The sequence below is a fragment of the Salvia splendens genome, chromosome 11, assembly GCF_004379255.2.
Source record: "Salvia splendens isolate huo1 chromosome 11, SspV2, whole genome shotgun sequence".
In the NCBI taxonomy this organism is placed as follows: Eukaryota; Viridiplantae; Streptophyta; class Magnoliopsida; order Lamiales; family Lamiaceae; genus Salvia; species Salvia splendens.
Window position 1 is genome coordinate 5,129,601 of NC_056042.1, and position 22,433 is coordinate 5,152,033.

The window sequence follows — 22,433 nt, forward strand, 5'->3', positions numbered from 1 at the left end:
GATTTTTTTCACAAATTTCAATTTTATGTATCAAGTTGATTTTATTAATAAACTTTAATATTTTTTGAAAGTAGTAATTATTAGTAGTAGTATATAGATTTTTTTCACAAATTTCAATTTTATGTATCAAGTTGATTTTATTAATAAACTTTAATATTTTTTGAAAGTAGTAATTATTAGTAGTAGTTATTTTATCCTATGACAGTATCATTTTTGAATATCCTATTATCCGAAGAAGAAAATACATTTCATTTATCCTATGCATGAACATGTCATCTTCATCCTAGCTCATCGAATTTAATAGGGTTTAGTTTATCCTGATTCAATGTCGATGCCGGAAAACTCTTCAAATTCCGACTCAGAATCGGAAATCGAGAACATTCCAGCTCACGATTCGAGTTTCTCTCCCGATTCCCTGGCTACCGCTAATCCGTCGACTCCTCCTCTCGTCTGCCTCTTCAGATTCGCCGGTGACTCCGCCGCCGGTGCTGTAATGGGCTCCATTTTTGGTTACGGTACTCAATTACTCATCTTTTCCATCGAGTTGCCTTATTCCTACACATTAGATAGCACAATTGCGTTTGTTGAGAGTGTGTGATGCTGCTCTGACTGCGATTTCGAAGCGACCATGACATTTAACATTCAATACAGAATTGACTTTTGTGGGATCAATTGACAGTATTCTACTGATTTTCAATTTCTATTGGCTTTGTTATATGTGATGATCATATATATGTATGTTAAGGACCGTCCTCCTTAACGTCGATTTCCACACAAAATCAAGAAACGAGATGTCGTCGTTGTCGAGCGCCCAACGTTGGGTCGTGACTTGGACGGCAAAAAGGGGCGGTTGAGCGCGAGATCAGCCTCGTCGGCAACCTTAGGAGATGTTTCTTGTTTGCTACTCAATTGAGCCAAAAGAATGATAATTTCATATATTGATTGAATGAATAAAAAAGATAACAGTCTATCCTATTTATAATGCTACTGACTTAATGAACAAGAAAACAAAGATATAGAAAAAGATATGCCAAATCCCTATAATATCTAAACTAAATAATAATAATAATAATAATAATAATAATAATAGACTCGTATCAACTCCCCCACGGTTAAAATCCACCTTGTCCTTAAGGTGGGAACCATGAACCAAAGACGAGAGTTGAAAGCAAAAGCTTGGCGAGGTGTCTCCTCCTGGATCAAACACATATCGAACAGCTGAATGTCTCCCTTTATCACCTCCAAGAATGCTCAAATATGGCGTGTCATTGCACGGAGGGATGAATCGTGTATCGACGTCGAGTGATGTCGAACGATGATCAATACTTGGGACATTGCCATCAAAGAAACCCACGTAGAAATAGGCAGTTATCCTTACACCAGTGCAAACACTTCCTCTCTTAAACTAACAATTCGTAACCTCCGTCGATGACATTTGAGCAACATTGAACGATGCGGTTATCTTCTTCACTTCACCAATAGAACCATCCTTCTCTTTATCTTCTAGCAATGTCTCCTCATTTTCACCAATCTTCTCATCATATACCCCAACGAGCATTTGCGGTGACTCATTGTCGTTCTTGACAATCCCTTTGTTCTTGATGAACTCTCCAGGGGACTCGTTGTTTGGAAGATCAAGAGGAGCGCCATCATTGTGAACATCGGTAATGTCATTGGGAACATCATCACCGAATACTATCGTGGGAGTATTATCAGTTTTCCCTTCGGCTAAATTCTCATCTTGAATGTTCTCCTCAAACTCATCCCCATCATCTGCATAACAGAGAATGCGTTGTTTACACACATGTCCCATCACCCATTTCTCGGGACAGTGCCAGCAGAGACCCAACCTGGACCGTTCTGACTTCTCCGCCTGGGAGACCCGTATTAGCGGCAGGCGTGGCTGCTCCGGAGTTTGACTGGTCACACATGCGGGCTGACTGTACAGGTCCCGCGTTGGCTTTTCGGTGAAGTAGCGGGGCTGGTGGGAGGCCGGCTGGACTCGCGCTCTTACCTCCTCCCGAGGGCGAGGTCGGTCCCAGCACGTCTCCGAGCGTCGGGCCCGGTTAACGGTCGGGTAGCCGCGGTCCTGCTGTTGCGCTGGTGGGTCCCAGCACGTTGGGCGGTGTCGCTGCGTTGCAGTTGTCGGGTAGCGATCATACCCTAATTGGGTCTGATGATCTCCGCGATCAGATAGGTGGCCACCCCCCTCGACGTAGCCACCGCGGTGTCGGGGCCAAGCGTCTTGCGCGCGATCGCGACACCCGATGGCCTGGTATCTCGGCCGTGGGCGACGATCAGGTGGATCCAAGTGGTGTGAGACGTAGGGTGATTCTGGATCAGGCCACGACGGCGGGCGGAGTACTTCCACCCGGCTGCTCAGAGGGTCCCAACTGGTTACACGGCGAGGTTGGGCCGGCTGGTAGGGACGGAATGGCTGTGTGGCCTGAGGGAAGTCGTATTGACGACGACGATAGCCGGCGTAGTCGTATGACATGTTGACGGACTAAATCGTGGTTGCGGTAGAAATGGTGGTGATTTATTTGGGGATATGGATGAACGCAGACGGAGGATGCTGAGCTCTGGATGAAAGCACCAGTTGTTAAGGACCGTCCTCCTTAACGTCGATTTCCACACAAAATCAAGAAACGAGATGTCGTCGTTGTCGAGCGCCCAACGTTGGGTCGTGACTTGGACGGCAAAAAGGGGCGGTTGAGCGCGAGATCAGCCTCGTCGGCAACCTTAGGAGATGTTTCTTGTTTGCTACTCAATTGAGCCAAAAGAATGATAATTTCATATATTGATTGAATGAATAAAAAAGATAACAGTCTATCCTATTTATAATGCTACTGACTTAATGAACAAGAAAACAAAGATATAGAAAAAGATATGCAAATCCCTATAATATCTAAACTAAATAATAATAATAATAATAATAATAATAATAATAGACTCGTATCAATGTACCTCTAGATAGTGAATCCCTTACAATTTAGTCTTCATGTTGTAGGGGTCGGATTAATTAAGAAGAAGGGTTTAAAGGGATCATTTGCAGAAGCTGGATCTTCTGCCAAGGTGTGTATAATCTATTCATATGGATTATTCTTTGACATTGCGCGTGAAGATGGACTTTCTGATTCTTTCTTGTCATAGACATTTGCAGTTCTATCTGGAGTGCACGGTTTAGTTGCCTGCATTGTGAAGAGATTGCGAGGAAAAGATGATGGTAAGCCGGTTCGTTGTGTAGACATGTTGGTTGGCCAAGACTCAAAACTCCATGTGTTTATGTTAACATGATCTTTCTCTGCAGTCATAAATGCAGGGGTTGCTGGTTGTTGCACTGGCCTTGCACTAAGCTTCCCAGGTATTCTAACCGGGTTCAATATTTTATATTGCATCACGGCACTCCGCCTTCACATCCGTAACTGTCAAGAATAATTAAGATCCTTTTAGTCTGTGCTTACATACCATTGCTGTGTAAAAAAAATCCAATAGTTGAATGCACTTCCTTAGTTACCTATTCTCATGCCTGTATTTGTTTTCTTCAGTTCACCTTACACCTAATGTTTGTTGCTCTTAGTAAATATGAATTTCTGTTGTTGATCAATGTTTGTTCTTGCACATGAGAAGCATTTGTGAGTCGTTAACCCATTTTGCTGTTTATTTGTGCAGGTGCACCGCAAGCTCTACTTCAAAGCTGCCTCACATTTGGGGCCTTCTCATTCATAATCGAAGGTCTCAACAAGCAGCAAGCCGCCCTCGCTCAGCCATTTTCCACAAGGTTCAACCGGCAGCATGATGGTGTACTTCCTCCATTGGCATTACCCTTGCCAAATGAACTGAAGGAGTCATTTGCATCATTTTGCCGTTCCATAAGAAAATGAGAGAGGCAATGGAGAACTTTGTAAAGTTCTTGAACTTTGGAACTAAATTGTTCTTTGTAGCAGAGCTAAATCTAAGGCTTCCTTTTATTTTTGCGATTAATAAATCTACATATATACTATCCAATCTAAAGAAATTCAACAAACGGAATCTGATATGAAATTAAAATGCAATAGAAGAAGTAGATGCCTCGTCTCAAATAATAACAATCTTCTTTATTTCCAGCATCAAATAAATAGCCAATGAAGGCCTTATTTTAACAAAGCCGGTGCTATATATGCAAAGGCAAAGCGGGAACTTAGAGAGAAACACACATCAACATATGCAACTAGTCCTGTCTCTTAGCATCGCTTACGGGTTAGAAGGACCCGATAACTACTTCCTCCAGACAGCATATCTGTTACCACTAGTTGCTAGTGTCCATTCCTTTCCAGAAGGAGACCACGATCCATCTCCAATCTTCATGGCTATCTTATCCCCGATATTTGCAGCATAAAGATTTGGCCGTGCTTCTAGGATTGTTATTGGTGACCGACTGGTTATTCCTTGATTTCTCCTAATACCAATCTGCAAAGTTACGTGAGATTAGAATATGTCACAAAATGCTAGAACTGTGGAAATTAATGTTAAAAGGCGTACCAGCTTCACAATCTGGTCGTGGTATGAACTACCCCAGTCATAGAAATGATCGTAGAATACAGAAGGTATCCCTGGATGTGTGAGTATGTACACATAACCCTGTGTATTATTATACCAACTATTAAAACATAACAAGCTTTCCCAAAAAAAAAAATGAACTCAGTTTCAATATGGAGAAATGCTTGTGCCAATTTCCATGATGATAAGAAATCCAAAAATCATGCATAAGGAAGTAAACTCTATACAATCCCATATAGGTTTGTGCATTGTTCAAACAAATCGAGTATCGACACAAAAATCTAAGTAGCAATGATGTAGTTCTGTTATGTAGCGCTAGAAGTCACTGAAGGTAATATAAACATTAGAAAAATTGTGTTCGAATAATGATGTCCCAAGTAAAATCACTTAATTTATCAAAAGGAACTTCATAGGCAGGTCTAGTGACAATGTGACATGTCATCATTCCTTTTTTAAAATTGCTTTTGAACCAGTTATGAAGTTTATGGCAATTTATTAAATGCTTTGATTGATAGCAGATGTTAGCTAGAAGATGTTAAAAGGAAATATGAACTAGTATGAAAACGAATAACACTTGTATGGATAAAAGAAAGTAAACAAAAGATTATTATGGAAATAGATAAACTAATTCAGATAAATTATGAAGAGTACCTCCATAATATGATTCGATGGAAATGGCCAATGTGCCTGACAAACAACAATTGTCGCAGAGTAAGAAAAGTTGACTAATGATAATGTAATATCTGATTGAATGAAGGTGTGTGTGTGTTAATGCGATTACTTTGGCAAGGTTGAATCACTGTGAAGTTTGTGTTACAGCCAAATCGTCTATATCACTAAAGAAGGGAAATTTGAGGGAATCGTGTAGGTGAAGCTCCGGTAGATAGGTGTAAAACGAATATTGGCAGCTACATATTCAGGCAGAGATGTTTCTAGCAGAGCATCTCCTAAAAGTTTTCTTACAGCTTTCTCACACTCTCATTGGTAAGAACAATTATTACCTGAGTCGAACCAGTGTCATGATTATCTAGAAATGTGACAGCCCTTGAAGGCCACCATCCCATGACACCTGGAGGCTGCCCTTTAGGATCACGCAAGCGCCAGAGTTCTCCTTTAACAGCTTGCTAAAAGCAATACAATAACATATAATTTAGAAAGATGAAAGAACTCTGAAGTGATTAATTCAGTGTCTGTTGCACAGTGGAAACAGTTAAAATCATAATTTGGCTGCTAATGAGAAAGGAAAAAGAATCTTAAAGAATTTTAACAAGTAATAAATAAATTACCTGCAGAATCCCCTTTGTTGTGAAGTCAAATGCAGCTGATTGTTGTCCTGTGCTATCAATCCAGTTAATAATCCTTTGCCTGTGGCTATCTGCAAAAGAATTGAGGTAGAGAAAATGAAAAGGCCTTCGAGATCAACAAACAAGTATAACAATTACAAAAGAAATACTGATGAAAAAGTAGAAAGAAACTAACAACTGGCAAACTCCAACAATCAAACTTAATTTTCTAGAGAAAAAAGAGAAGGAAATGGAGCTCTGCATTAGCAAATTCACGAAAATGTAATACTCTAGAGAACTCATAAGTATTTATGAAGAACCTTATACCTTGATTATACTCCAAATATGTCCCTTTGTAGTTGCAAGAATCCCAATATTCCCCAACAGAAAAGATCGGCTTTGCACCCTCGATGTATTCTTTCACGTATTTTGGAGAATAACTAGACAGGTGAACAAACAGATGAATTGAAAAGGACTGGCATAATATATATGGTGTGAAGTTCTTGAAAACCTGAATGTAGTGCATACCCTCTAGCGAAATCGAAGCGAAAATCCTGGAACCCAACACTATTCCTTAACCATCGTAGCCAGTCTTTAATGTCTTTTCTTACAAAGTCTTGTGTATGATCAATATTTGGGACCCCGTTAAAGTTATCCCCTGTACTTTTGTTCCCCTAATGGTTGATCAATGCAGAGAATGTTAGTGTGTTAGAGAATTATCAATTATTAACATGAAATAACATAGACATCATCATACAATTCTATCACATTTAACCATAGTTTTCAGGTTAAAAAACTTTTGTAATTTCATACTAAGATATTAATGAATGTGTCTCGCCAACTTAAGGAATGGAGTATTTAGTTATCCAGCTGTCTTCAGGAATCTGCATACCGAGTATGCCCCACAGACCAACATTTCTCAAGTAATTGGATTAAGCACTATATATTAATAAGAAGTTGTTGCAATACTCAGATGGGTTATGGAAAATTCAACCTTACTTCAGAGTTCAGAGTAGAACTATTAAAGCTTGTTAGCTAAGCATTGTAATCACCTTTCCTCCAGTGCAGCAAGTAACAGCTCGTTCATCCCATGATAATGGGATTCCATCATAACGATTGTACATTCCATAATGCCCTTGTGGGTCCCAACTCGATGATTTATAACTATATCAGCCATTGCTCTTACTTTGTGTGTTTTCATCTTGTTCAGTAAAGCTTTGAGCAGGTTCTCAGAACCATATGAAGAGTTAAGGGAATAAAGGTTCTGGGGAAGATAACCTGGCAGTCAGTAGAAATTTTTTGGCATAATGAGTAATATAGCTTACTCAAATAGCATAAAACTAATCATCAATTTCCATATCAACCTTCTTGTGCAAATGAATGAGTTGGTGGTGGCAACCAAGCTGATGTAAAACCAGATTTTGCTATATCAGGAATCTTTTGCTCTAAGTTCCTCCACCAATCATGTTTATGAGACTCCCAATTAAAGGCCTGCAAAGCAAATAATCACCATATAGAGACTATCTGATTAAATTACCACTTTGTTTCGATTTTTAGGTATTTGAAAAACTAAATCAAGAGCCTGAGAGAAGAATAATCCCTGACTTAACATAAATACACTCTGCGTATAGCTGGGGATCCCTAGTTAAAGATAACCACAAAACATTAAATCACCAACAGAAGGGTGAGAAAACTGTGTACTTTCTTTTGATCAGAGTAGAGAATATGAAAACAACATCAAGGAGAACTAGCCAATAACACTCAATCCGTCAACGAAAATAGCGATCCCACCCAATAGTGCAATTCAACCAACGCGTAGCATTCACAATTCATTGCTAAATTGGAAAAGTAAGCAGCCACAAAAAAAAGGCAGAAACGAAACTCCATCTAGATGTAGTTGGGAAAAGAAGAGGGGCTTCCTTCATTCAAGTTATTGATTATTAAAGAGAGAAAGAAAAAAGTAAATAAAAGAAAAGATGAAGAACAACAAGTGTGAGAATAAAAAAAGTACAAAAATAAATGTTAATAAATGTTATTTGCTAGAAGTATTACTATCGACTTATTGTTATTGCAAATAAATCATGTCATAGGAATACCTATGTTGATAATATCATATCGAAAAGTAGTAATTAATAAAAAAGAAAGTCATGTTTGTAATATCAATACTACTACTCCTATATTACTTCTAATATTTTATACTAATAATTAAATAAATTAATTAATTAATATTCATTTATTTAATTATATACATCTCAGCCAAGAAAGAGCCCAATAACAAGTTATAAACATAAATAGGTGCAGGATACGAATATTAGGTTAGACTTTAGGAAGCAGAAGAAGAAGACGGTTGCTGCTCTGCATATTTCTTCACGTCGGAACCCTAATCCGGCGGAGCTGTCAGTCAATCATGGGTAATAACATTGTTTTACTTTCACTTTGAGAACATCCAATCGGTACAATTCGTCGGCGATTGATTTCGCGAAAAAATGCTCACCTTTCGCAGGTATCTCACGGGATTCGATGCACAAGAGGCGTGCAACTGGAGGAAAGAAGAAGGCGTGGAGGAAGAAGCGAAAGTAACGTTCTCTCCTTTCTCCTTGATTCAGTTTTTTTTTTATTGAATTTGATTATTGTTTTCTGAATTGCTTGAATTGAGTTACTCGTTGCAATTTTGCATAGATCGATTATTTAGGGCTGCGGTATTATTTGATGCTAATCTATTGATCGGAAATCATACTACTATTTTGAAAAAGACAGTTGACTATGCTATGCCTTGTGTTCTATTTTAGTTACTATAATCGTATATAGTGCTTATTAGGTATCTGCTCTAAAATTCTGAATATTTTAAAAATTAGTCTATATATGAACCATATGGACAGATAGATCTAGTGAGCTATGTTGTGTCAGTAGCTATAACCATGTGTGCTGCTAGGTATGAGCTCGGAAGGCAACCGGCCAACACAAAGTTGTCGAGCAACAAGACTGTGAGAAGGGTGAGAGTTCGGGGAGGCAATGTGAAGTGGCGTGCCTTGAGGTTGGATACTGGAAACTATTCTTGGGTAGTGAAGCTGTAACCAGAAAGACCCGTATTCTCGATGTGGTTTACAATGCATCAAACAATGAGCTGGTCAGAACACAAACTCTGGTCAAGGGTGCCATTGTCCAAGTTGATGCTGCACCATTCAAGCAGTGGTACCTACAGCACTATGGAGTTGAAATCGGCCGCAAGAAGAAGGCTGCTGCCAAGAAGGAAGGAGAGGTATATCTTTGCTATCTGCACAATATACAGCTTGCCTGACCTGTTATTTTTATTAATAGATTGGCTGATGTTTTTTGGAAATTATAATTAGCAGTATTAATCCTTTAGCTCTTTCCCGGTTTAGGAAATCACTGAGGCAGCTGCTGCTGAAGAGGTAAAGAAAAGCAACCATGTTCAGAGAAAACTAGAGAAACGTCAGCAGGACCGAAAGATCGACGCACATATTGAAGAACAATTTGGTGGTGGTCGTCTGTTGGCAGCAATTGCCTCTCGTCCTGGCCAGTGCGGCCGATGTGACGGGTACGTGTTTACACCTGAATTTTCTAGGCAATACATGTTTCATTACGACCTGCATTAAGGCAATAAGATTGTTCTATGACCGTTTCCAGTCCATGTTGTTCATTGTGCGGGTGATGTGTCTGCCGTGATTGGTTTCATGTCATTAGCATTATTTGTAGTCAAAGTGTATGATTTAAATGTGAATCTAGCAGGGTTTCTTTATTTGTTAACGTTTATGTTTCGAGCCACTTAATTATGTTGTGTTTCCTCTCTTCTTAACCAGTTTTTAGATTTTAATCTGCATTGCTTTTTAATGATTTATTTAAATGTTTTTTTTCTTCTTCTGGAAATAGGTATATTTTGGAGGGCAAGGAATTGGAATTTTACATGAAGAAACTTCAGAAGAAGAAAGGAAAGGGTGCAAGTAGTTAAATTTGAAGTGTCTTTGTCATTTCTTTTCCTTTATGTGAGGGAAACCGTATTAATTGGCTGAGGTTGTTAATTGTTATATATTGTTGCTTTCTTGGTATTCATGTTTTAGATCCTTTTTTTGGCTTGATTGTTACTATGTTTTTTGGTGCTGAGTTATGAATATTGTTGATTCTATTTCTTTAAATTAACTTGTAACCTGTCGATATTCTTTTTTGGTTACAGAAATTGCAAAGTTTAATTGCGAACTTCACTGCGGTTTATAGTACGTAACATTTAAAAGTGTATTAGAATCAACCAAAATATATAAATTGAAATGAATAATGTTTTCATAATTACAAGAAAAATTTCCTAAAATAAACTCAACTATTTTCCATGTTGGGGTTTGATTAGGAATCAATCCCTAATTAAAACTAATACAAATCGCCTATAAAGTGTAGTCTCCTATACAAGTTGCAGAAGCCAAAACGCATAGAATTATCATTAATCATGAGGATGAGGAGATTTCAAACTATACCTCGTGAATTGACAACACAAATTTTATGTCAAGTAGCAGCATCCTCAGCAGCCGATATCTCTAGCATTAAGTTAAGGTAAGTATGTCTTAATTTTCACGGTTTTATAACACTATATTGAGTATTTTTTATTTTATTTTTTATCTTGGCTATCTTGTATACATTTTATTGAATACGTACTGCAAGTTTACAACACTGCATAATACTATTTAAAGTTAAAATAGATTTAAAAAATACTAGCAAACACATGAAAATCTTCAATCAAGATGATCAACCGTTTCACTTGTTTCTCATTATACTATACTTTTACGTACTATCTTGACTCACTTTTACTTTTCTTATGAAAAACGACATTATTTAATTTGATTTATTTATTTATTTATTGGGAACACAGTTGTAAAGAATTAAGAGAAATTGCTGAAGATGAAGACGTCTACCGACATACAGGGCTCTAACATACCAGTGCTTCTCTGGACTTAGAATCATTACCATAACATGATGCTGAAAGTTTTATATGCATTCATATTCACTAATGTCTATTAATCATGATTTAAGCAAGTATATCATGCAAACATAATAAAAAACACTCTGAATTTTGAATATAGTACTTCAATTCCTATAGCTTACATTACTGAATTATGTTGAACTTACCTTTTAAACTCATATCTACTTTGTTGTCTACCATTTAGCCTGTTGAAATCAGAAGATCATAGATTAGTATACTATTCAATAAATTTCCATTCATGACATATTATGTATATTACTGCAAGAGTTCTGATTTGAAGCTTTATTTGTCCAGTTATGTTATACTAAACACTTTGATAATATGAGAATCATAGTTAAAGAAATTGAGCAGAAGTTGTTATGGCAATGAGTGTTAAACAATGCTCCAATTTTGAATGTAGTTGAATTCAATCATTCTATGCACTTGACTTACTTTAATTTTTTCCACTTAGAAGAATCCAGTTAAATCTATTAGACAAACTGTGTGTATTATAAAAAAGACTATAGCAATCTATCTGTGCAATCCATCCCTATCAATGTTTTTCATTAGCAAAATAGCCTCATCTTCCTGTAATTAACAATTGGACAAGGGATTAACATTATTTGAATCCTAGAATTTAAAGAAATATATAGAAACACCATTTAAGTCCAATATTAGTATTCACAATCCTTTTTTTTTCCTATTTAGAAACAGTGTAGAAGTTAATGAATGATCTTTTACAAGTTAAGTCTCTGAAATTAACAAACACACAGTTGATTCAGATAATTTCAATCACATACAACACTAACAAACATATAGAAACACAGTTTCTCTGTGTATATTTGATTGAATGAAATCAGTCAAAGACATGTATTCTAATAAAAACAAATCTGTATACTTTAGTATTTTGCATGTGTGAATCTCTTAACCTCATTGTTTAAACATTCAGTCAGGAAAGCATATCATGAATTAAGACTAATTTGAAGTCATTTTTGTAATATTTACTATTAGCACATCAGTAATTTTAAGCTGAATTTTGTAAGCCTATTTTGCAGGGTTGTGATTACTGATAATCATGATAAACTGAAAGGTCTTCTTGGTTTATGTGTAGTTCTAACCTTTAAATTTCCAGCATTCCCATTATCATATCTCTCAGTTTTTACTTATCTATTAATCTATAATTCTCATAACCTTCTTCTTTATCCTATGTATATATTTGTTTACATAGTTTAATGTCATCATGGTTTAGAAATAGTTCTATACCTCCTAAATCTTAGCTTTTCCATTTTCATTTATTTGTCATATTAGCCTATAATCTCTCTCTCTGGATACACATATCAAACGAATAAACAAAGAAGAAATTGAGAAAATCTGCAATAATCAGTAGTTTGCCATCTAAAACCTTCACAAATTCAAGTTCAGGTACTCATCTTCTTATTTCTGAGTTTTCTTTGCATCCTTCTGTTTCTCAAATGCCTTTATGTTGAGCTTTTAAACCTTGATCCTTCTATTGAAAAAGGCTCAAAATTCAACAATTGCATAAATATGTTTATGCATAAAAATATGACAAAAATATTGGCACAAGTACGATTTCACTCCATCTTTGAAGCTGTTTAGTAAAAATTTTAAGCATGCATAGAAGAAATTATAGTGTTATGTCTTCTATAAACATTGAGACTCATATAGAAATAAGCTGATAATTTAGATCTGGGAATGAATTAAAACTACCTCTTGGTGTTCAGGTCTCTCTAATCTTCTGGCCTTTCTTCCATCGGCTTCAATAGCGTCCGATTTCTTAATAATTGTTGCCTCATTCTTGCTTAGATTTAGTCTAATTTGTGAGAATCGTGTAGAAAAATGAATTTTCTCAGCTTTCTTAAAAAATGAATTGTTACCTTTTTATTGTTTGTGGGCTTTTTTCAATTAATAATTGGGCTATGATTTACTTTATTTGGGTTGTATTGTTTGAGATTTTAGTTTAATTCTTATTTGGGTTGTAGTGTTATATCTATTTGGCTACTTATTTTTGTTGTGGCATGTTTTTAGTTAATATTCTATAATAACAAAATAGTAGACGAGAACTAAATATTCAATTGTTTGCTCGGGATAAAGATTTACGGAGTTTATAATGTTGGATTCGTTTGGTCAAGGTTTTTTTTTGGAATTATTTAGAGTACATTTATAGTCTTATCGTATCTTAAGCGGATTTAAAATCTCAACATTGTTTTTGAATATTATAAAATGTGTCTACAAATTTTTGACATTTATGGAGTAGTGTAAATTGTTGTCTAAACCGTTGTATAGTTTTACTTGCATTATTATTTTGGTCGAAATTAGTCCATTTCTTAATTTTTGTTAATAATAAATCAAGTCCATTATAAATTTAATTATATATCAGTTATTTCGATTGTACTAACCATGTGTTTGCATTTATTATGCGAAGCTAATATAGATGTATTTGTTCAAAGTTCAATAGCTAATTAGGTGATTATGTTTTGGAGGGACAAGTGTTGGCTGACCATAATATTGGGCATAAAATTTTGATTCCTCGAATGTCTTTAATTCCTTCTGATCCAAGGTTGCCATTCAAATTTCAGCGACGACAATTTTCTGTGGTTGTGTCGTATGCAATGACCATTAACAAAAGTCAAGGTCAATCTTCGGCTCAAGTCGGGTTATTCTTACGAAAATCAGTCTTCAGTCATGGACAATTGTGTGTTGCTATATCTAGAGTTACGAGTCGTGCACATTTGAAGATTTTGGTTTGTAAACATGACGATGATGATAGTAGGGGTGATTCGACTGTTAATGTTGTTTACAAAGAAGTTTTCCAAAACTTATGAACTATCGGTGTGTTTTTATTTTCTTAAGATTTGGTCCCTACGTATGAATATTTGTTTTTTGTTGATCACATTTTATTGGTCCCTACATAATATACAATAATTAAATATGAGTATTATTATAAATATTTTAATAATTTGCCTAAAAATATACTCACTTACTTGAGTCATTTCTATTTTTTGCTAAAAACAAAACATCTAATCTCACACACTTTATTCTTTCTTTTACATTACTCTATCTTATTTCTCTTACTTTATGGGCTCATCTACTTTATTTAACTCATTAAACACAACTTTCTTAAATCCAGTGCCGTAAAGAAACGTCTCAAGTAACGTGGGACAGGGGGAGTAATAAATTGATAGTATTATTTTTTAAAATAGTTTAATAGATTGAATCTATAAAAATGGTTATTTCAATGGGTTTATTGGTCACTTTTCTTTGTGAAGTTGAACAATTTTTGGTAGAGTTATCGACAGTAAAATAGCTAGATTGGACTTGATAGTGTTGGTGGTGTCGATGTTTTTTGATGTATTTCGTGGATTAAAAAAAAATTCTTTGAATTATCAATTGCTATGTGCTTGGTAGAGGCAGTGATTATGTTTTAGGGTTTTCAGCTTTGATTTGTTTGACTTTTTTGTATAATGTAATTTTTTAAATATTTGTGTGAGGTAAATTCACAACTCATACAAAATGTTTTATCTTTATTCTTTCTCCACTCAACTCACAAAATAAAAATATTTATAATCTCTTTCCGAAATGCTTTATTTAGAGTGAGATGATACGATATACATTTCTTTTAGTATTACAAAGTGTATATAATGATATTATTTCTTATTTATGTTGAACTACTTTGAATTTGTAGTATTTAATAAGTAAAAATCATATGACCCATGAGTCGAGAAGGGAGAAGTATGAATCTGTTAGATTACCTTTTATACAATACAACTATTAGTTTGCTGTAATCGTTCTAAGTTTTGTTTTATTAATGAGAATGTACATTTTTGTTGATCAGAACTTATGAAATACTCCCTCCGTCCCAAGGAAGATGACTCATTCCTTGGGGCACATAACTTATGCAGTTTTATTTTGTGTGTCAGATAAAGAGAATAAAGTAAGAAAAGGTAATAAAGTAGAGATAAAGGGGATTCTGTTTTTAGTAAGGAGTCATTTTGGGTGGGACAAACTAAAAATGAAATTGGGTCGTCTTCGGTGAGATGGATGAAGTATTAATTTATTGAAATTGTAATTTGTTTGATGACTATTTTATATTCTTTTCATTTTAAATGTGAAAAACATTATACTCTACCCGTACCAACTAAGTTGAGTCGTATTCCTTTTTGTAATGTCCCAACTAAGTTGAGTCATTTCTTTTTTTGACAAAAAACAAAACATCCAATCTCTATTACTTTATTCCATCAACTACTCTACTATGTCTTTATCTTTCCTACTCTATTCCTCCCTCTTACTTTTCAACACAATTTCTTAATCTCCGTGCCCAAAATTTTTATCTCGACTTAGTTGGAATGGAGGGAGTATTAATTAGCATTTGTATTTTTTTATTTGTAAATACTTGAAATATAAACATATGTATATTTACTAAAGTGTTAATATATACTCCCTTCGTCCCACTCTAAATGACACTTTCTAAATATAGAAACATCACTCTTTCTACTTTCCCCCCTCTCTTATCTTATTCTCTACTTTTGCAAGATCGTGCTATACTTGCTCCCACGTTGTATGTTGTTGATGAGGTTAACAAGTTCTTGAGAAGATGCTTGATTTCTATGTTTTGTTAATCGAATTTATAATGAACTATTTACCTTTTCAAATAATTTAATTTATTTACTTTGGTATTTAGTATTTCTCAATCTCTTGTTTGTATATCTTATTCTATTTCTATTTTTCCCTCATGTCCTTTCGTTATAGTGGATTGTTAGATGTAGAAGTATGTTTTTTAAATCTTTATAATCTTATTAATACAAACTTTAAATAGTTTCTATTCTTAATTTGCAATAATTTTTACATTTTTTCTATATATTTTTTAATTTGGTTTAATTCTTTTTAATTATATTTTCTTGTTTTTTGAAAATTATTTGTCCCGTAGATAGCACGGGTGGTAGCACTAGTGGATATATAAAGACAAGATTGAGATGGTACCGTCGAAAATTGATATAGGAATTGGGACAAATGTGGATATCCAATCCTGTGCTCAAAGATCCGCCCATCTTTTGTAGCAAACTCCATCTTTGCTACCGAAAAACTAATAATTGGTCCGACGAAGATTAAGAAGGCGATTGTGAAGCTTGTGTTGCCGATAAACATGTTCAACTTATCTCTTCTAGTTGTTCTGTCTAGTTATTTTCTTTCTTTTTTTTTCAATTTCTTTGTTTTATTGTGCAAGGATTTGCTGAATTTCTCTTCTTATTGTACTATGATATTCCTCCAATCTCATTTCACATCCTTCATCCCAGTTTCCATTTTGTGGCTATTCAACTCAAATTTTATGTACTAAGACTTGATTGATTCATGATTGTTCAAAAATTTTTGTCGAAACCTGAAAGTTATACTACTATTGTAGTATTGTATGTGTATAATAAAGCAAATCTAAATGAAGAAATAGCATTGATTCACGTCGAATTTATCAGCAACTCAAAGCTTCGTCTTATATTCTACTAATATGAGGAGCCAGACAGGTTTTTAGAGTTGCAAATAAGGTTATGCTGCTAACCGAACAACATGCTCCAACCGGGAGAAGAAGAAATGCGCTTACATTCATAGCAACATGTGCAAACTTACATGACTGCTGTAAAAGGAATAAATGTGCTTACATCTACCAAATTTCAAAACAATCACTAAGCAGACATATATGTTTGGTGAAGCCCTCTGCATTGTTTATAAGATTCAAACACTATGAATAACAGCAGAACTTTATAACTTAATACTCGTAGTACTTAAGATGCTGTACTGATCCATGGGCTAGAACGATTTATTTTCGTGTAACTTCTTCAATCTCGCTCTAATGTAATCATTCCGGGCTTGGAGTCGAGCTTGTTGAGGAGCAGCATTAACATGAGAAAGGTGCAAACCATATCCAAATAACGAGCAACCAAAAAGGAAGAACGCTGTCGTAGCTGCGATCTTTTTAGGTGTAGCCTCAAAACATACCACCATCTCAAATCTTTCCTCCTTCAACTACTAAACATAGCAGAAAAATCAATCACCTTCCCACATTAATGCAATATGCAAGAAGAGGTTTTAATGCATATAACTAATAAGATTAGCTATTTGGCTTTACAGGACTCAGCTCAGCAGTTAAAGTGTCATAACAAGTAGAGGTTGTTCACAAATTAGGCACAAATAAATGTTGAATTAACTGATATATCTCTATATACATCGCTGTTCTTCATAGGAAGCTGAGCAAATAAGTTGTTGAGAAAGAGATGGAAATATCGACATATACTCCTACTTATTAGAACGCTTTATCTGTCAAATCCCAGACTATTAAAAATTAGGGTTCCTTTTGATTTTCGATTTCACCATTCAAATTAAATGCTTGAATTTTAGAATCAAATCAATGTCGATCGAGCGAAAAGTAAAGCAAGATAGGCATTTTATGAGTTTACCGATTAGAGATAACGGCGGCGGTGGCGTTCCGACAGGCGGCGGTGCAGATGAGATTAATTGAGAAGAAGAAGAAGAAGAAGGTAAATGAATTCCGTGAAACGAACATTTCAATGGGAAAATCGGGTTTATGGGGCACTTTACACTAAAGATTACGTAAATGTACCCATTTTGTTATCTATTCCAAAAATGGGAAAAACGCCAACCACATTGGCGTTTCTATTAGTAAAAACGCCAACCTCATTGGCGTTTATCTTCGCGTCGTATTGGAGGTGTATTTTCGCCAAATACAGCGGCGGGAAAAAACGCCAATGAAGTTGGCGTGTTTTAAGGTAAAACGCCAATGTAGTTGGCGTGTTTAATTAATAAAAACGCCACTGAGGTTGGCGTGTTATGCTTAAAAACGCCAATTTGAGCGGCGTGTTTCTGTTGAACCATATCCTTATCAGATCTCCCCCAACATCGCGACCCTAAACACTTTCCCTCCTCAAAACGCGAAAACCCTTCCCAAACGCATAAAAACCTTTCGCTCAGGTCGACCCGGTGGTGGATTTAAGCGTGGATATTTTGAATTTGGCTAATTCTTTCAACCATTAGTCCTTCTAATCGGTTAGTATATCAAATTTTAGACTCATTCTTCTAAACATTAGTCTTCCAATATTTGATTGATTGTTGTGATAATATATATTGTAGTGTAATTAATATAATAGTTTGACCAATTATTATGGGTACACTAATATTTTGATGGATTATTATGATAGTATATATTTTAATGGAAATATTTTGACCAATTGTTATGCTATTATATGTTATAGTATATTTTATGGATTGTTATGATAATACATATTGTAGTGTATTTAATAGAATTATTTTGTCAATTTTTTGGCTGACTCTACATAATGATGAATGTAAAAATAATACATATTTATTTGTGTTTTACATTATTGCAGATAGTATGACGTGGTGTGTCAATTTATATTGGGGTGGAAAGATAATTCCCGGAGCAGTTATTTCGTATGATCCTCCTTTTGCTAAAGGATTCATTATGTTGGATGAAACAATTTCGTACGATGACCTTGTGGAAAAAATTTGTGAAAGGATGGGGATAAGCATATATGAAAACAATATTCAAATAATATGGAAACGTACTATATGCTTTGGATCCGGAGTCACGTTTATAGGTGTTCAACTAGAAGAAGTATGCATGCAACTAATGTTTAGTGAGAGTATGGTTATTGGAGGTGTAATTGAATTATATGTTGAGTATTCGGCAATTACTCAACATCATAGTCATCATGTCATAAGTTATGATGCTGGTACGTCAACGAGAGCCCAAGAACCATATTTTGCTGCAACACAAGATTTTGATGTTGGTACGTCTACGAGAGCCGAAGAACCATATTCAGCTGCAACACAAGATTTTGAAGCTGGAGGCGTGCATTTAGGGGATCGTGACAATTGTGATGTGGTGGAGGACATAATAGGTCCTGATAAAGCCGACTTTCTTGATCCACAATCACCTTATAATTCTGAAGATTCCGACACGGTTAGTACAGACTCAGATGGTGATCCGTCGGATGATGAACAATTTGTTGCTTCAAGACCATCCATTCCACTTGGAGAAACAGCAGTTGGAGAAACATCAGTTGGTGGAAGGGCAGTTGGAGGAAGAGTAGTTCCACAGTTCCCACAGCCTGGAATCAACTACTTTCGCACCTTACCAGGTCCATATGATAGTTTTGATCCCAAAAACTTTGAGCGTGATGATCCCAGTGTGCATTATTGGAGTGAAAAGGATCCTACCAATGTCGGTTTGCATACTAAATTTAGAACGAAGTTGGAATTGAAGGCAGCTGTGACTCATTGGCATTTGGAAAAAATCCGACAATATACAGTTGTTGAAAGTAAAGGAAAGAGATGGCATGCAGTTTGTAAGTGGCCACAGGGAAATCCGAAAGATACGTCCTTACCTAAATGTTTGTGGGAGTGCCGAGCAACACTGAGGAAGCATGATGAACACTGGCAAATTAGAGTGTTCAGCACTGCTCATACTTGCATGGGGGATCGTAACTATAATGGCCACGCTAATCTTTCGTCGGGTATGATAGCGTTGAGTGTTCGCCATCAGATAGAAAACGATCCTTGCTACAAGGTAAAAGCAATTGTGGCGGATATTGAAAATAGATTTCATGTCAAAGTTAGTTACAAGAAAGCATGGTATGCTCGGAGGACAGCGATTGAGCTTGTATACGGTGGATGGGAGTGGTCGTTCAAAGTTTTACCAGCTTATTTGAATGAAGTGCAAAGACAAAATCCTGGCACAATTGTGGAATGGATGCACGATGACATATTAAGCAATGGTATGAACAAGGTATTCAAGTACGTATTCTGGGCTTTTGGACCAGCTGTGGAGGCTTTTCAACTATGCAAACCAGTTTTAACGGTTGATGGAACTCATCTACGTGGACGATGTCGAGGTAAAATTCTTATTGCCGTTGGATTTGATGCTAATAAGAAATGTTTGCCTGTTGCATATGCCATTGTTGATGAGGAAACCAAAGAAAGTTGGAATTGGTTTATGGAACGCATTAGACTTCATGTAGCAAAGCATGAAATATGTGTCATATCTGATAGGCATGTGGGAATCATAGATGCAATGAATTCTCCCATATGGAAAGAAGAACCCAATGTGGGTCATCACAGATTTTGCTTGGTACATGTTAGAAAGAATGTTTTGCAGAATCACAAAGGTATCATGGTCAAAAGACTTGTTTGGAAAATTGGTATTGCTACCAAGAAGCGCAAGTTTAAGATCAGACGTCGTTTACTTCGAAACGTCGATCACGATTTTATGCCTCCACCTCCACCAAGATCTGCAGTTCGAGGTCGTCACTCTGTCAGCCACACTGGTGGTACAGGCGAACACATCGGTCTCAGTGATGTCCCACATTCTCCACCTCGGTCTTCTGTGCGAGACGAATATTTTGGGGTTGATTTAGAGAATGTCGTTGTGCGAGAGACTCCTCCGTCTAGACTCTCAACCGCCAGAATCGGGAAGGGGATCCGTAGCTTTTTTACGCGGAAAAGGCGAGACAATTGAACGTATGCATTGTGTAATATTGGATTTCTGTATTTAGCAAGATTTGGACTAATGTATAGGGTAATATTTGTATGTACTTATATATTGAATAATGATGAAATGATTAAAAACTCTTAATTGTGGGAGCGTTTTTTTATAGGACACGCCGATGTGAGTGGCGTGTTTAAAGAGACACCTACTTAATTGGCGTCTTTTCACTTTAAAACGCCAACGTGAATGGCGTGTTATTGCTGAAACACGCCAACGGGACTGGCGTGTTTGTTCAGAATGTCCGCTTGCGGCGTAGAAAAAACGAGCAAAGAAAAAACTAACTTAAAAACGCCAATGGCGTTGGCGTTTTTAAATAACACGCCAACGGGAATGGCGTCTTATTAAAAACGCCAACGGGAATGGCGTGTTTGTTCAGAATGTCCGCATTCGTCGTAGGAAAAAACGGGCAAAATATAAACTAACTTAAACACGCCAATAGCGTTGGCGTTTTTAAATAACACGCCAACGGGAATGGCGTCTTATTAAAAACGCCAACGGGAATGGCGTGTTTGTTCAGAATGTCCGCATTCGTTGTAGAAAAAACGGGCAAAATATAAACTAACTTAAAAACGCCAATAGCATTGGCGTTTTTCACAAAGACTTACATTCACAAAAACGCCAATATCTCTTTATTTGCCTGTTTTCATTTTCATTTCTACTAGGAAATAATAATTCAGACATCCAAATACTTAATCATAAAGACTTAAAATCAATGAGTTCAAATCAAATGAAAAAACATCAATATCAAATTACAGTAATATCAAGAGTTCAAATTAGTTCAATCGTCACGACGTTTCCGCATAAACAGACGCCGTATCCCCTTCCCAATAGTAGATGTAGATCTAGGGATCCTTGAGGGAGGAGTATCTTGAACAACAGCGTTCTCAAGATCCTCCTGCACAGACGACCGCGGTGGAGAAGCGGGGACATCACTGAGGCCAATATCTTCTCCGGTACCACCGGTATGGCTAATAGAATGACGGCCTCGAAGTGCAGAGCTCGGTGGAGGTGGGTCCTCAAAATCGTCATCGGAGTCGTGTACGAACTGAGATGACGACTCTCCGCGGACGGTTTTCTGCTTGGTTCGTCGTTTTGCCTTTTGCCTTATGGGTACGTCCACGTCCATTGCAGAGCGCTGCGAAGGAGGGTAGTCCATCAGCTGAGGCTCCCCGGATATCTGCAGTCCTTCTTCAACCATCCTCGAAATGGTTTCCATATCCGGACAGAAATGTCCTGTCGCAGCTCGGCCACTTAGAAAGTGACGTATTTTGTGAAGCGTCTCCACCTACAATTTTTCAAAGTTAAGTACATATCATAATATGAATTTGAATAAGTAATCAGGGTTTAGTTAAGTATAAATAATGTACCGTAAAGTTATGAGAAGATGCGGTTTCGTGGAATCCCTCTTCAGCATGCACGCCGGGTTTGGTTAAATACACCACAGTGATCTGGCGAAACCAATTCATATATTCTTCCGTTGCAACAGGCTCAGTACTGTCCTCCAGATCAGTCCATATCGTAAAGTGTCTGTTGTCCCACTCCTGTATATAATTGGCGTGCCATTGAACCCAATTCCGACCAGCTTTTCCACGGCGATCCTGTTTCAAAAAATCAGAACCGTGGAACCGGGGGAGATCCGGGATATACGGTTGGACAATCCCGAATTGGCGCAACACTCGGTGTGGCAGGTGTGGCTCAGCCAGATTCCAACAAATAAGCGTTGTGATCGACATCCATATAGGATGACCGGCATCACAACTTTCCGGCAACTCCCGGTGGAGATAAGGCCTCCAAATAAACTACATGTGATACAAATTTTTCAAAATAATTTCCATAAAACAAAAAACAAAAAACCAAAAACATTTTATAAATATATGAAGTACCTGATTAGGATGCATCATGGAGAACTGATCTCGGAAATTTTCAACACAATGTCCGGGTGCTTTTACATATGACGCCGGGCCATTCCATCTAAAAAATTTAAATTATGAGCGAAGAACACGAAAATTGATGAACATTAAGTTTAAAAACGCAATTAATGAACAACTTACGC

General features: G+C 36.4%; 2 protein-coding genes and 1 pseudogene across 2 annotated transcripts; 2 read left to right on the forward strand and 1 right to left on the reverse strand.

The window, feature by feature from the left end:
- The first annotated feature begins 242 nt into the window (after window positions 1-242).
- Window positions 243-4,003, forward strand: LOC121756556 (chloroplastic import inner membrane translocase subunit TIM22-2-like). The gene is made up of 5 exons (XM_042152124.1): window positions 243-515; window positions 3,011-3,075; window positions 3,154-3,226; window positions 3,311-3,364; window positions 3,673-4,003. The coding sequence occupies exons 1-5, from the start codon at window positions 326-328 to the stop codon at window positions 3,882-3,884; spliced, it is 594 nt and encodes a 197-aa protein (XP_042008058.1). The 5' UTR covers window positions 243-325; the 3' UTR covers window positions 3,885-4,003.
- Window positions 4,004-4,075: 72 nt separating this feature from the next.
- On the reverse strand, window positions 4,076-7,325 carry LOC121754335 (probable alpha-amylase 2; the record flags this gene model as incomplete). The annotated part of the gene is given in 10 exon segments (XM_042149711.1): window positions 4,076-4,449; window positions 4,522-4,620; window positions 5,191-5,226; window positions 5,541-5,663; window positions 5,826-5,914; window positions 6,150-6,262; window positions 6,351-6,496; window positions 6,875-6,963; window positions 6,966-7,100; window positions 7,187-7,325. Coding segments are annotated over 10 exon segments (1,161 nt in total), but the record flags the coding sequence as incomplete, so codon positions are not given.
- Window positions 7,326-8,097: 772 nt separating this feature from the next.
- LOC121756555 lies at window positions 8,098-10,011 on the forward strand (annotated as a pseudogene).
- The last annotated feature ends 12,422 nt before the right edge of the window (window positions 10,012-22,433 follow it).